We start from the raw sequence: 15,350 nt of genomic DNA, 5'->3' as shown, positions 1-15,350 counted from the left end.
AATAAGATATTTTTGTGGATCATGTAGTCAGATTTCAATTCGAAATAGACCAAACAAACCATTATTTAGATAGGACATGTTAGAAATCTTAGATAGAATGGAAATGTCTTTTTAGTCAAATGCTTAAGTCCATTTGACTCCGTTTTTCTTATCGGAGTTCGATTCCACTAAATCACATTAACCCGCGTAGTAGAAATTAGTTATAGATCGAACATTGTCTATCCAAAGATATAAAAAAAAAAAAAATCTTAGATAGAATGTGAATAAACCACATAATAATAAAAAGTAAACATTATAGTTAATTTTTATCAACAAGTGAGTATATAAACAAGGGCTGACCATGAATTTTGTGAGACCAAAAATATTTACGATATTTTTATGTCTATCAGGATATGATGATTTATGCATATTACTTCTTTAAATTTTTTTGGCCAAAACCATGTTTCGTCCGCCTATTTTATATATATAATTTTTTTTTTTTTATAAGAATGTATAAGTAGGAAAGAAATAACCATTAAGAGAGAGTTTGGTCAGTAAACTGAAAACCAACAACATCAAAAACTGAAATAATTTCGGTAATCCGTTTATAATTTGACATTATAAAAATCGTTTTTGAAATTAGTTTGTTACTAATTTGACATAAAAGACGGAAAAAAGATAAAATAAAAAAATAGTTGTGAAACCGTTTGAGGAAGGTTGGGAAGAAGGTGCAAATGACGTTGAGAGTATTATTTAAAGTGCGTTACTAACGTTAGAGACAGTTACACACAATTTCAAATAAAACAGTCCAAAAAAACTGACACGTGGCAGTTTGCTTAATGGACGACAGTTAGTTGTTTGTTGAGGATTACAGCCTGGATTTTTGCCAATCAAAAACTATATATTATAAATAAATAGTATGATTTTCATTCACATTCCAGTTTGCCTAACACTCTTTTGTCGTTTTCTTCATGTCATCAAAATTAAATGTTTTTTTTTTTTTCCGACCACTTACTTTTTATCTTGTGTGGCCGTTTCTTTGTAACAAGTTTATGAAACAGAGAATATTAATCGTATTTAATCATATAAATGTAGTTTCCTAAATGGTGTATGACTTTGAATTGGGACACTAAAAACGTACCATATCTAATTACAAATGGTCTTTCAAAAAAACCGAAAACGAAAAAGCTGAACTACATTTCTATACACATTATTTTATATGATGAAAATTAACAGTTTTTCCATGTTAGCTACTATTCCTAAATTTGTAGCATTCAGCAGTTTAAAACTAAACTTTTTCAGTCAGGAAAATAAAACATATTAATTTTATCGCTCAAAACATATTAATTGATAAGCACTTTCAATACTTTAAAATTTTATCAGTTAAAGTCTATACATCTAAAATATATAGTCAATATTTTAACAACTAAAACTAAAAATAATAATCGTTTCCAATAGATCCTTACTATTCAGCAAGTTAAAAATAGTTAATATTAACAAAAAAAATCTAATCAAAATTTAATTTTTCATTAGTACCTGCTCAATAATTATACTTTAACCATATGTGATTCAAAAACAATTCAAAATTAGACGTTTTGTATTCTCACAATAGATAAAAAAAAAATGAATAACATACTAAAATATAACGGTAACGAATAGAAAAAAGTATACAAAATAATAATTTCAGTGGTCAGAAGCGTTACAAATATAGTTTTAAGTACAACCAATTTAGAGCGTTACGAATATAGTTTTAAGTTCAACCAGTCAAATATTTTTAAAAAATTAATTAAAAGTTTTTCCGTTTCAAACTATATGTCGTTTTCGATTTAATTTTTTGTGTCAGATGAAATGTCGTTTTATACTTTCATGTAGATTTTTGACAAAATTTCTAATTCTGTTTTTATTATTCAAATGTATTAGCCAATTAAACAATAATACAGTATATTAACAAAAATATAATTTTTTTTAATATATGAGAAAACATTTTTTTTTTCCTAAAAACTGTGATCAAATTTTAATCTCCAATATTTCCCGGTCCATTACTTTAAACCTTATGTAGTTAAAAAAAAAATTCAAATTAAACGTTTTGTATTCTCCAAGATAAATAAAAGGAAAAAAGTTTCAGAAAAAGGTAAATTAGTATACAGGCTGGCGTGTCCAGTCAAAAAAGTCAGAAATCTGCATAAAAAAACTGTCTTTACCCAAACGGCCAAACCTAACCGTTATCGTTTCAGATATTTTATTAATTTCAAATAAAATTCAAAACAGCTTTCTAATTTTTCACCTCAGATTGTGCGAATAATATCAGAGCTCCTTTCCTTGTAGGTTTCCGTGATTTTGTCGCTTTAACTTCCCAACTTACCCCACTCGCTTCTCACGCGCGTGTATCCACTTCTCTTTCGCTTTCTCTCCCTCGACTGTATCACACGCTCCATATAACAAAAAACAGACGCAGCGAGATCACGACACGTGTTCACCTACAGCTGTATCCCAAAACTTTCAAAACCGCTTGCGTGGAAGAAGCGGTGCCCTTGGGGCCATGACTTTCTCCACCGTCTCTACCGGTTACCGGTTATTATCCTCCTCTCTATCTCTCTCTCTGTTATAAATACCTTTTTTCTCCTCTCTTCAGTTTCCTCCAACCTTCTTCTTCTTCTCTGAACAAACAAAAAAAGATCTGTTTCAATGGCGGATCGTGTTAAAGGTCCATGGAGTCAAGAAGAAGATGAGCAGCTACGTAGGATGGTGGAGAAATACGGTCCGAGGAATTGGTCGGCGATTAGCAAATCGATTCCAGGTCGATCTGGTAAATCGTGTAGATTACGGTGGTGTAATCAGTTATCCCCGGAGGTTGAGCATCGTCCTTTCTCGCCGGAGGAGGATGAGACTATTGTAACGGCTCGTGCTAAGTTTGGTAACAAATGGGCGACGATTGCTCGTCTTCTCAACGGTCGTACGGATAACGCCGTTAAAAATCACTGGAACTCGACGCTTAAGAGGAAATGCAGCGGAGGTGTGGCGGCGGTGACGGCGATGACGGTGACGGAGACGGATGAGGAGGAGGATCGGCCGAAGAAGAGGAGATCTGTTAGCTTTGATTCTGCTTTTGCTCCGGTGGATACTGAGAGTCCTAATGGATTCGATGTTAGTGATTCAAGCACGATTCCGTCTCCGTCGTCTCCGGTTGCTCAGCTTTTTAAACCAATGCCGATTTCCGGCGGATTCTCCGGTGTTCCCCCTCCGCCGTTACCGGTTGAAATGTCTTCGTCTTCTGAGGATCCGACGACTTCGTTGAGTTTGTCACTACCTGGAGCTGAGAACACGAGTTCGAGCTACATCAACAACATCAACAACAACAACAACGCGTTGATGTTTCCGAGATTTGAGAGTCAGATGAAGATTAATGTAGAGGAGAGAGGAGGAGGAGAAGGACGTAGAGGTGAGTTTATGACGGTGGTGCAAGAGATGATTAAAGCTGAAGTGAGGAGTTACATGGCGGAGATGCAGAGAACGAGTGGTGGTGGATTCGTCGTCGGAGGTTTTAGGGATTGTGGAATAATAACACCTAAGGTTGAGTAGGTTTTGGACTTTGGTTTAGGAACTCGAATCGATTGGGGATTTTCAAAAGCATTCATTTTTGGGTTTATGGTTAAATAAATTATAAAAAAAATGTACAGAGGAATTAAAATTTCTATGGAATAATCTTAAATCTCAAATGTCTCTCTTTTGTTACTGGTGTTGATGATATAGAACCAAAATCTATATATAACAAGTTAGTAACTAAATTTAAATATTGAACCATGATTAGTGAGACATTATCACACAATGCGACCTATACTGAGTTAGTCAACAAAATGTAGGATAACAAGAAATATTCTTACATATTCTCTAGAATAATTCCATGTTTATATAAATCCTCATATAGTAATAGTGCTATATAGTAATCGTGATTAGTGAGACCTTGTAACATGACATAGCCAAAGTTTAGATTCTAGAATAATTTCTGTATAAACCATTACACGGTCAAATCAGATTTTTCTAACATACTTATTTATACAATTTACAGAAATTTTCTATAGTCTTGCGAAAATTAATGAATTTCTAGAAAATCATTTTTTTACTTTTTAAATCTATAAAGCCTGTTTCTACATTTTTTTTTTTTATTGTGAAGATTTTTAAAATTTATGCAGTATATAAAAAAAAACGTTTGTACAGTGATGTTAAAAGAAAAAGATTAGAAAAGCGCGTTAAAAAGTAAAAACCCAAAACTACGTCGTTCTGGGTTTTGTCTCAAAAGCAAAAGCGGCTTTGTTTCCCGTAGATCTAAAGTTTACGTTCGACTCTCTCCTCTTCCCTCACTCAGCTATTTTTATTCCCCTCCAATTTTCTCCGACGGTACGGTCAAATCACATCGGAAAATTCAACCGGAAGATCAAATGGCACTGCCGTCGATCTCATCAATCGGCGCTACATTCTCAATCCTAATCTATTTCTTCTCTCTTCCTTATTCAATCACAGCTGGTGAAAACAACCTCCACCATTCTCCCTCCGCTAGATCACGACGTCCCTTGGTGTTCCCATTGTTCCTCTCTCAACCAAATTCTTCTTCTTCTAGATCCATCTCAATTCCCCATCGAAAACTCCACAAATCCGACTCAAAATCACTGCCTCACTCTCGCATGAGACTCTACGACGATCTTCTTATTAACGGGTAAAAACTTCAGATATTTTCCCGATCTGGGCCGTGTAAAGATGTCTCCTTTATACTATTATCAAAATTTGTAGGTATTACACAACGAGGCTTTGGATTGGTACACCGCCACAAATGTTTGCTCTTATAGTTGATTCTGGAAGTACTGTTACTTATGTTCCTTGTTCTGATTGTGAACAATGTGGCAAACACCAGGTAATACTCACTTATTCAAAATATCAAATCTTGTGTCTTGTCTCGTGTAAAGTTCAATTTTTTAGACTTTCTTTTGGTTATTGATCAGGACCCGAAATTTCAGCCAGAATTGTCTAGTACTTATCAACCTGTGAAGTGTAACATGGACTGTAATTGTGATGATGATAAGGAACAATGTGTTTACGAGAGAGAGTATGCGGAACATAGTAGTAGTAAAGGTGTGCTTGGAGAAGATCTTATATCATTTGGCAATGAAAGCCAGCTGACACCTCAACGAGCTGTTTTCGGTTGTGAAACTGTTGAAACCGGTGATCTTTATAGTCAACGTGCTGATGGAATTATCGGATTAGGTCAAGGGGATCTTAGTCTTGTGGATCAATTGGTGGATAAAGGTTTGATAAGCAACTCTTTTGGTTTGTGTTATGGAGGGATGGATGTTGGTGGAGGTTCGATGATTCTTGGCGGTTTTGATTATCCATCTGATATGATATTCACGGACTCGGACCCTGATCGTAGGTATGTTTCCAAGGGGAATGCTTTGTCTGATTGGTGAATGGGATCTTGTATAATCCTAACAAATACGTTTAATACATTTCACACATTTACTCTAGTTTCGGGATGGCGACAGTCCATATTACAATATAGATTTGACGGGGATACGTGTTGCTGGGAAGAAATTGTCGCTTAATTCTAGAGTCTTTGATGGGGAACATGGCGCCGTTTTAGACAGTGGTACAACATATGCTTATCTTCCAGACGCAGCATTTGCGGCATTTGAGGAAGCTGTAAGACTTTTTTTGTTTTATACCCTTATAACTCTTCTGAGAGTTGTTAATGTTTGGTTAAGTTCCCTGTTTCTGTGTCCCTTTTCTTACATTAGGATCTTATCTTATTCTTTTGAAGGTAATGAGAGAAGTTTCCCCATTGAAGCAGATTGATGGTCCTGATCCAAATTTTAAAGATACTTGCTTCCTTGTCGCTGCAAGGTATTTGTTATCTCTTGCAAACTTGTGATCTATATCATAACTTTCAATCAAGGGAAGTAACTGACTGTTAAATTGGTTTATGCTGAAGTAATGATGTCTCCGAACTTTCGAAGATATTCCCATCAGTCGAGATGATATTTAAGAGTGGGCAGTCATGGCTGTTGTCCCCTGAAAATTACATGTTTCGAGTAAGAATTTTGGCTCTAAAACCTCTTATGAAGTTACATTTGATCTCTATAGCTAGCATTATAGTCTCTCTGTGTCTGGTGTTGGTTTAGCCTGAAATCAGCAGCTGATATCAAGTTTCTGATGTGATTACTTTTTATTCAACAAAAGCATTCCAAGGTGCATGGCGCATACTGTCTCGGTGTTTTTCCAAATGGAAAAGATCATACAACTCTTTTAGGAGGTAAATAGATGTCATGACTCTGTTATTTTTCTTTCTCTGGCTACCTTCATTTGTTTTCATTGTATTGCCAACAGATTTATTGGTTACAAATTATCTTAAATTATCAGGAATTGTGGTTCGCAATACACTTGTTGTGTATGATCGTGAGAATTCTAAGGTTGGATTCTGGAGAACCAATTGTTCGGAGTTATCGGATAGGCTTCATATCGATGGTGCACCACCACCTGCTACTTTGCCTTCAAATGGTTCAAATCCATCCCGCAATTCATCAAGCGATATCCAAGGTTAGCGCAGCACCCTAAGATTTCATCTTAACTCTGTTGTCTTGGAAATTGCATCCTGAAAAAGAAACTATTTCTGTGTCTCCTGATGTTTTTAACGGTGTGGCACTAATTACCTCAGGGGAGATTCAAATTGGTCAAATAAACCTTGATTTGCAACTAACAGTCAATTCGTCCTATCTGAAACCTCGCATTGAAGAGCTCTCCAAGATATTCTCCAAGGAGCTCGATGTCAAATCTTCACAGGTGAGCCAAACTGATAACCACACAATAACTTGTAAAGCCTTAAGCACTGTGTTTGCTAATATTGGGTGAAAATGTCTCTGTCACAGGTCAGTTTATCGAATCTCACCTCCAAAGGAAACGAGTCTCTCATCAGAATGGTTGTTGTTCCTCCTGAACCTTCTACTTGGTTTTCAAATGTCACAGCAAGGGTAACGATTACACAACAGACTTCGCCTTACATTGCTCAATTTTTATCCTCTCACATGACATTCCATTATGCTTCTTGTAGAATATAGTATCCCGGTTTACCAATCATCAAATCAAGCTTCCTGAAATCTTCGGAAACTATCAGCTGGTTAATTACAAACTCGAGCCTCCAAGAAAATGGTACGCGCCATTCATTCTTAACCGTAGCTAAACGATTATCACTCATTGTCTCAAAAAGAAAATTATTTTCCTTTCGTGTCTAGGACGAATAACAACATTACCGTGATCGCGATTGGGATCATCCCTGTAATTATCGGATTATCAGCTTATGGAGCTTGGTTGATATGGAAACGGAAACAAACATCAATTCCATACAAACCTGTTGATGAAGCTATAGTAGCTGAGCAAGAACTGCAACCTATATAATAAAGAACTTGGTGGTACCTTATTTTTATATTCTCATCTTTTTCATACAAAAGCAAAGCTGTTTGGTCTTATTCAAGAAAAAAAAACAGAATCCCAACTGTCTTACTGATCTTTATTGTTTAGTAAATAATGCCAACTTTTCGTTTTAATTTATGAAGCTTCTCCTTTGGTTTAGTTTATTGTTTTATTATGGAAAAAGGATCTCCTTTTGTATATAGATTTTTAAAGCATTAATTCTTATACTAGTTAGTTTTTTTTTTTCAATTTCAAAACTAAACTAAAAGTATAATAAAAATCATTAATAATAAATTAAGATATTAAAATTTAAACTAAAACCGGAAAATCTTATTAGAATCAATTAATTAAGGGAATTGCTTATTTTTACATTGTCAATTAAAAGACATTAACTTCTTATTTGATTTATTTAAATACAAAATAATTCTACTACTTAATATTTTTCAACAACAAAAAATTCCTACAATGAAAATCATTAGAATCAAACACAATACATATGACTTTCATTAGGAAATAATATGCAAAACAATTGAATGTATAACTCTTTAGTCTAAATTTTGCACGGTAAAAAATATTTAATTCAAAATTGATATTTTATTTAAGGTTTAATACATAAGAAGTTAATATTTTTTAATTGATAATATAAAAGGAAACAATTTCCTTACTTAATTGATTATAATAAGATTTTTTGAGTTTTAATTTAAATTTTAATATCTTAAAAATTTATAAATTAGTTTTTATTATTCCTTTTTTTTCAGCAAAAACAAACTTTCATTGATTTAAAAGAGTTATTACAAAGACAGTTACAGAATTACTAGAACACAATTATTACATACGCAAATTTTATTAGTTTTTATAATTCCTTTAGTTTAGTTTTGAAATTGAAAAACTAAATATTATAAGAATTAATGCATTATATATATATATATATCTTTATATTGGATACATAATGTGTTTTTTAATTATACAACACCAAATAATTTTTTTTTGTTTTTATTTTATTTTAAAAATAAATAAAAATATGGTTTTTAAATATTTTTGCTGGTCAACGTCAATATTCGCTGGCCATGCAATAGCTGAGGATACAACAGTTTGTGTTCTCGGCATATGTGACCATGTGCATTCAGTTCCTAAAAATGGACACAAATGTATTGAATTTAACTAATTCAAAATAAGAGAAAAAAAGGAATCCATTTAATATTTTTTAGGCAGTAATATATTAATTGCTCATGCTGTCAAAAAATTTAGAAAGATCATTTGAGAATCAAGAAAAATCTCAAAATAGGGAAACTAAATAAACCAAAAAGGGAAAAAGAATATTGAATAAATTAGTTTTAGCAAAACCAAAAAAAAATGTTTTAGAAAAATTATTATTAACAGGTTTTTACATATATAAAAAACAAAAATCAAAATAATGTTTTGCAACAACATTGCCAAATTAAATTGGGATTAAAAACCTTCAAAATATTCTTTTAGATTCAGTAATATCGATCAAATCGTCGGTCTCTCAGAAATAGTTGCTGAGTATCTTCTTCTCTCTTCTCTGTTTCTATAGCTCCTAGGGAGTGCCGGTCCGATAATTTTAAGTGCCCTACGCAAAATCTTAAAAAGCATACACTTTCCATATAAATAAATCACAATAAACCTTTATGATTTGACAAATTTTTTCATAAAAAATTAAAAATCAAAGCCAAGACATTAGATTTAATTGAAAAGTTTTTTCTTTTGAAATATATATATTTTCAGCAAAATAGTGTTTCTTATGTCAAGATAAACATACTTTATTGAATTATAATTTTACAATTAAAGATAATAATTAATTTGTAACTTTGTATTTAAAAGCCCATAAGTTTTTATTAAAAGGTCCTACAAAACTATTTATAGGTTTTATAATATTAAGAAAGGGTTTTTAGTAATAAAACCCCTCAACTAAAGATGAATCGTAAAGAAACCCCTCAACTTTAAATATGTTCATGAAAATTCTCCATCATCTCCGGTGTCGTGAAAATTGGACGGATTACAGTTAAATTTAAACTGAAAAACGACATATATACACTTAAACAACATGAATTATAAACAAAAACAACAATTTTTTTTTCTATCTGATTATTAATCCTCAAACCTAAGTTCTAAAATTCTCAATGTGAAAAATCTAAATTGATGAACCCTAATTTATTGTAGTAAGATTTTCTGAAGTTTATGTAGGGTAGAAGTCGATTAGGAGAGATTCTGAAAAATGTTACGTTTTAATTTGAACTGTAGTCCGTCCAATTTTCACGATACAGTAGACAGAGAGAAATTTGCATGAATATATTTAAAGTTCAGAGGTTTTTCCACTAAATATATAATTGAAGGGTTTTCTTACTATTTATTTTTGAGGAGTTTTATTACTAAAAACCTATTAAAATTTTTTTAACAAGTTTTTAAATTTTGAGGCCCGAATCATGGCTTCAGGGGCTTGCCTGGGCCGGGCCTGCCTAAGGTTTAGGGTTTAAGACTCTCCACGAAATTTGGATTCACTCTTAACAGAATTTGATCATCAAATCTCTTTCGGGCTGGTGTGATTATCCTCTAAGATTCAGCGAATCACTCCAATTTCGCCGAAAGTTTCTTACTTTCCTGTTTTCTCGGTCATAAGATTTGAACCACTCTTAGCCTTTGGAATCAGTAAGATCAATTTCACTGCTTTATCGTTTTAGATTTCATTAAAGTTTAAAGCTTTTTGGTCTGATTTTGTTTTCTTTTTCAGAAAGTTGAAAGCTTTATGGCGCTTAAAGCAAAGCCAAGATCTGAAATGGATATCTCTGGTTGTTCTGCAAATCAACAATCAGATGATGTTAATGGAGATAGGTTTCAAGAAGAGGACGTAGAAGTTGATATCATGAAGTGCGTGAATCAGATTGATGATGAGTTTCAAGAGGATTTGTGTCAAGCTTCTTCTTCTTCGAGTTCTTTTGGTGATTCAATGAGTGCTCGTGATGGTGATGATTTTGGTTTTGGTGATGAAGCACAATCAATGTTAAGTCAAGATTATCCATTGCCTGGAACTTGTGATGATGGGACTGAGTTTTTGGGTTTGACTAAGAAGAAGACTAATGATCGGTGGAGGAGATTGACTAAGCCTTTAATGTGGAGATGTAAGTGGATAGAGCTTAAGGTTAAGGAGATTCAGTCTCAAGCTAGAGCGTATGAGAAAGAAGTTAAAGATTACTATTTGACTAAACAGTTTGATTTGGAGAAGTCGAAATTGGAAGGCTTTGATGGCAAATCGATTCCTTTTCGCGAAAAAACTCAAAGGATGAATGTTTTTAAGAGACGAAGAAGGAAACGAGTGGAAGAGACAACAGATGTTGCTGCTTATATGTCTAACCATAATCTTTTCTCTTATGCTGGTATGTCGACATTGCAGCTTTCTTTGTTTCTTTTAACTTTCTTTTTATCACCACAACATTGGTATAACTTTGTGATCTTAAACTTTGTTATCAGACAAGCGTGTGCCGGTAAATGTCAAAGCGCAGTATCTTGATTCCGGTAAGTTAAGATACATACAGGTTGTTTGATGTTAGTTGTCTGATTAAAATGGGAGTTTTAGCACTAAATGATCATATTATGTTAGATTTTGGTACAGGCCGCAAAGCTACGGGCAAGCAAGATGGAATTGAAGATGATAGTCTTATTTCTGAGTTAGATTGTTCTGATGATGTACTTGCAAAGCTTCTGTGTGAGATTGATGAGGCACAGGGGAAAGCAAGAAGATTGAGGAAGCGTGTTGATCAGTTGATGTGGGATTCTCAGACTGCTCATACATCATCAATGCCTCAAACGGTAGCTCCCTGTCATAGAGACTCTACGATACAAAATGGCAAGAAATGTGCACTTATTGAAGACCCGTTGGCTCGTAGGCAGAGAGAGGCGAGTGTACCAATTGGTAGACAATGTATACCTGGTGATCATATCGAACATCTATTGGTGCCTCAGACACAAATTGCTGGGCAACGTTTGACTAACAACTCTCCAATTTCATCTCAAAGCTTGAGATTTCACCCTATCCTTGAAGACGTAAGAAGTGTTTATTCAATAATTTTCCTATTAATGAAATGTTTGTTAGGAGTTGAAAAAGAATTTGAAAAAATCTTTGAATGGTTGTTGTGCAGCTGCTAATGGATGAAACAGAGATGAATGATGATGAAATGGAAGCGGACGACGAGAAGCTTGATTATTTCAGGAAGCTAATCAATGAGATCACAGGCGTGCCTCCGGAAGAAGCAGATGCAGAAGAAGTTCCTACACCGGTCAGCAAGAAGCGGAAAACTTCTCACTGAAGCTCTCTCTGTACAGAGCCTTATCTTCCTGCCTGATGAGCCAAAACTCATGTCCATAAAGCTCTCTAAAGATAGTAAAATTGGTATATTCCGTTTATTCTTCTCCCCCTCTCTCTCTCTACTAACTCTTTGGATTTGGCTCTTTGAGAATTATGAGACCAGAATAGGTTTCAGAGTTTGTGCACAGTTATGTGACTTAGAACCATATCATAGGCCCTATTTGATTCATTAGACCCTATTTGATTCTAAATTCAAATCTTTTTGATCTTTCCTTATGGAGAGTTTATTCATGTGATTGTGCACAAGAATCAAAAAGTCACACGCACGCCGATTAACAACAAACTGTGATTAAACTAAACTCTGTTTTGGTTTCTTTAATAATGTTGAGAAACTTTATCCGACACATACACATGTCAAGTCGAGAACTTAGTCTGAACTCTGAAGTGTTTTTCCTACAAAATGCTCTTTCTTGATTTTCGAATCTTTGAAAAAGAAATGATTAACATGGAAGATGAGTCAGGTTAGTGATAATTAATGTACCTGTAAAGACCAAATATTAGTGATAATTAAAGAGACTTTTTAGGTAGCCGCATTTTCTTGAGACCCAAACAAAACACTTTGATATTTGTAGACGACGACAAAGCTTTTCTTCAGGGACAGTTTCTTCACTTTCATTGGCTTACTTCTGAGGGGACCGCAAATCCAATTTCACTTTCTTTCTTTTAACTTCCTTTCTCTTTACATTTCCAAATCTTGAATATGTACGCAAGACACAAATTTGGACTATAAATGGTTAAGTTGATAACATCATTATGTCAAAAGCACTATGGATTTTGTTCATGATTCCATTACATATCTAGAGTTTGTGTGAACACAAACCTTTTGGTTTCTTGTTCTACCTAATTGTGGGTAAAGAACACGAAACCTTGATGTATACTGTATTAGTATTCTGATTCATTACGTTATAGCTTATTACTATTAAGTAATAATCTTGGAACTTGAAGTGGAAAGTTAAAGGCTAATAAGAGTAGCCGCCATAAACTTTCCACGCCGGCGAATATTTATGTGATTAATATTCCTTTGTGTTTGCAATTAAAAATTAATTCATCCAAAAGAGAAAAAACTTATGTGGACTTTTGTCCTTAAAGCATAAGTGATTGATTATTAGTGTCTTCTACTATTTCAAGATTTATTAGTTATCTACTTGAAAATCCAAAAGCCAAATTACAGAAGAAGAAGATGCTCAAATTTGATGAACCACCGTGCACAAACCCATCTTGTTTCTTCTGCAGCATGAAAGAGACCAACCCTTTTCGTCGAAGATCGAAACTCGCTGCAATCTTCAAAGAGATTCCTCGTACGGAGTCAAAAGACCATGTCTTGGTCTTGAGTGGTCTGTGGAACATAGCCATGTCCGAGCCTGACGATCCTGAGTTCCCATCACTAGGTTTGTTCGAGTGTATGTCAAAACTCATACATAAATCTATCAAAAACAGTGCTTGGCTTCTCAAAGACCAGAACATATTCATTCCTTATTACGCAGCTCACATAATCGGATCTTATGTTATGAACAAGGAAGATTTAGCTACCATAGCGGTTGATTCAAAGGTCTTTGTTGTTCCTGCTTTGTTGGAGCTTTTGAGAGGGAAGATCAGTTGGGTTGAGCAGCGAGCCGCGGCTCGAGCACTTGGTCACTTAGCTAGCCATGAGAAGAGCTTTGAAGCTGTTTCTTTGTTCGAAGAAGAAATTGTGAAGCTTTCGATGGAGATAGCAACTAATTGTTTGAAAAATGTTTACAAAAGCTTCCTTGGGGTTGAAGATAGCGAGAGGTTAAAGTATCAGAGCGATTTGTTGACTAGAGGGCTTGGTGGGTTAGAGACAGAGAATCAAAAAGCAGAGGAATGGGGGATTCAGCTACAATGTTGGTCTTTATTTCTATTGAATTGTTTCGCATCGCGAGGTAAGTCTATTGATCGAATCTGCGAGGGAGGGTTCTTGAAGAAAGTGATTGAAATATGGGGTGGTTTAGTAAACCGGAAGTCTCCGGGAGGAATTGGATTGATAAAGACTCTTTGTAAAACAGAGTTGGGGAGAAAGAGAGTTAGTGAGGTTAGAGAAGTTATTGAGAGGCTTTGCGATCTTTCGAGATCATCTGATGATTGGAAAGAAACTGCTTTAGATACCCTTTTGTTGCTTCTTAAAGACTCAAATGTTAGGTATCGAGTTATCGATGTTTTAGGTCATTGTTTGGTTGATTTAGCAGAAGATAAAAATGTTGGAGACAGAGTAGCTCAGATAGTTTTACAAGATTATCACAAGATTAAGTATAGTGGCTTGAAGATGACTACCGAGGAAGCTCATAAAAGTATAGAGAATCTATGGGAGATTAAAGTAGAGAGGAAGAAGAAAGAGAAGCTTATGAGTGAAACAGAGCTTGAAGAAAGAAGAAAGATGGTGAAATCTTTGAAGAAGCAAGGGAAGAAGAAGTTTTTGAAGGGTTTTGTTAAAGAAGCGATGGAGATTTACACTGTTGGGATTGATTTGTGTCCGTTGGATATGTTAAGAGATAGGGTTGTGTTGTTTAGTAACAGAGCACAATGTTACTTGTTGTTGAAGAAAGCTGAGTCTGCTATTAGTGATGCTACTAGGGCTTTGTGCTTATCTGGTGTGGGTGATCCTCACGGTAAGAGTTTGTGGAGAAGATCTCAAGCGTTCGATTTAAAAGGGTCGGCGAGAGAGAGCTTGATGGATTGTTTAGCGTTCGTTGATCAACGAGTCAAGCATTCGAATACGCAGAGGATTCCCTACTACGCGGTGCAGATGATAAGAAAGCAGATGAGCGCCACGTGGGTTTTCTCTGGGGTTGTGTGGAAGATCTGACGGTTGATCGATCTGCTGCGTACTATAATTATAGGAAATTGACATTTGTGTGAAATTTGTGATTTTTGTTTTTGTTTTTAAAGTTAGCTACATGTTTGTTCTGAGCCATGGTCCAAAATTAAATCTTATTAAAAAAAAAAAAACTTCACTGCCAAATAAATTAATTAATCAAGAAATGTACTAAATAAATTAAACAAATATATCCAATTTACTCCCTCTGTTCCTTAAAGATTGATGTTCTAGAGTTTTTACATATATTAAGAAAGAATCATTGTTTAATTATTTGTCAATTACTTTTTTATATTAAACATTTTTTAATAACTTTGAACCAATAGTATTAGAAAACAGTTAATCATTACGTCTTGAAGTTTACGATATATTAATTTTAATCAATTAAAAATAAAACAAAAATCTAAAAAATCAAACTTTGTGGAACAAACTAAAACTCTAGAACATCAAATATATGGGAACAGAGGGAGTATATCATTAAAATTTGTTTCGGTTCGCGGGACCTCTAAATAAAACAGTGATGCTTCATTGTTCAATATTTTACTTCAATAACTTTCAAATCTAAAAATGTTTAATTTGTTAAATCGGATGTACATTCAGTAAGATAGTTTGTTTGAGAAAACAAAATCGTAAGTTTGATGATGTTAATGACATGAATTGGTGATGAATTTTATCGAAGGTCGCTTTCCTCTGGACTTTGTTAGG

General features: G+C 34.2%; 4 protein-coding genes across 5 annotated transcripts; all 4 read left to right on the top strand.

Moving 5' to 3' along the window:
• Nucleotides 1-2,600: 2,600 nt before the first annotated feature.
• LOC9313794 (transcription factor MYB44) lies at nt 2,601-3,711 on the top strand. The gene has a single exon (XM_021026629.1). It carries the CDS (start codon nt 2,665-2,667, stop codon nt 3,556-3,558), a length of 894 nt encoding a protein of 297 aa, XP_020882288.1. The 5' UTR covers nt 2,601-2,664; the 3' UTR covers nt 3,559-3,711.
• Nucleotides 3,712-4,237: 526 nt separating this feature from the next.
• LOC9313793 (protein ASPARTIC PROTEASE IN GUARD CELL 1) lies at nt 4,238-7,577 on the top strand. The gene is made up of 12 exons (XM_002877679.2): nt 4,238-4,690; nt 4,765-4,885; nt 4,974-5,401; nt 5,514-5,670; nt 5,789-5,871; nt 5,960-6,059; nt 6,208-6,280; nt 6,388-6,564; nt 6,683-6,807; nt 6,894-6,995; nt 7,076-7,173; nt 7,257-7,577. Exons 1-12 carry the CDS (start codon nt 4,416-4,418, stop codon nt 7,417-7,419), a joined length of 1,902 nt encoding a protein of 633 aa, XP_002877725.1. The 5' UTR covers nt 4,238-4,415; the 3' UTR covers nt 7,420-7,577.
• A 2,363-nt stretch (nt 7,578-9,940) lies between these two features.
• LOC9313792 lies at nt 9,941-12,046 on the top strand. 2 transcript variants are annotated; one of them, XM_021026777.1, is made up of 5 exons: nt 9,941-10,101; nt 10,184-10,826; nt 10,921-10,965; nt 11,063-11,493; nt 11,589-12,046. In XM_021026777.1, exons 2-5 carry the CDS (start codon nt 10,199-10,201, stop codon nt 11,754-11,756), a joined length of 1,272 nt encoding a protein of 423 aa, XP_020882436.1. In that variant the 5' UTR covers nt 9,941-10,101; nt 10,184-10,198; the 3' UTR covers nt 11,757-12,046. The 2 variants fall into 2 exon arrangements, with proteins under 2 accessions (XP_020882436.1, XP_002877724.1); XM_002877678.2 differs by having other exon boundaries at nt 9,942-10,101; nt 11,051-11,493.
• A 751-nt stretch (nt 12,047-12,797) lies between these two features.
• Nucleotides 12,798-14,788, top strand: LOC9313791. The gene has a single exon (XM_021024138.1). The coding sequence runs from the start codon at nt 12,996-12,998 to the stop codon at nt 14,634-14,636; it is 1,641 nt and encodes a 546-aa protein (XP_020879797.1). The 5' UTR covers nt 12,798-12,995; the 3' UTR covers nt 14,637-14,788.
• Nucleotides 14,789-15,350: the final 562 nt, after the last annotated feature.

Source organism: Arabidopsis lyrata (assembly GCF_000004255.2).
Source record: "Arabidopsis lyrata subsp. lyrata unplaced genomic scaffold ARALYscaffold_5, whole genome shotgun sequence".
Taxonomy (NCBI): Eukaryota; Viridiplantae; Streptophyta; class Magnoliopsida; order Brassicales; family Brassicaceae; genus Arabidopsis; species Arabidopsis lyrata.
This window is presented reverse-complemented; position numbering and strand designations above follow the sequence as displayed.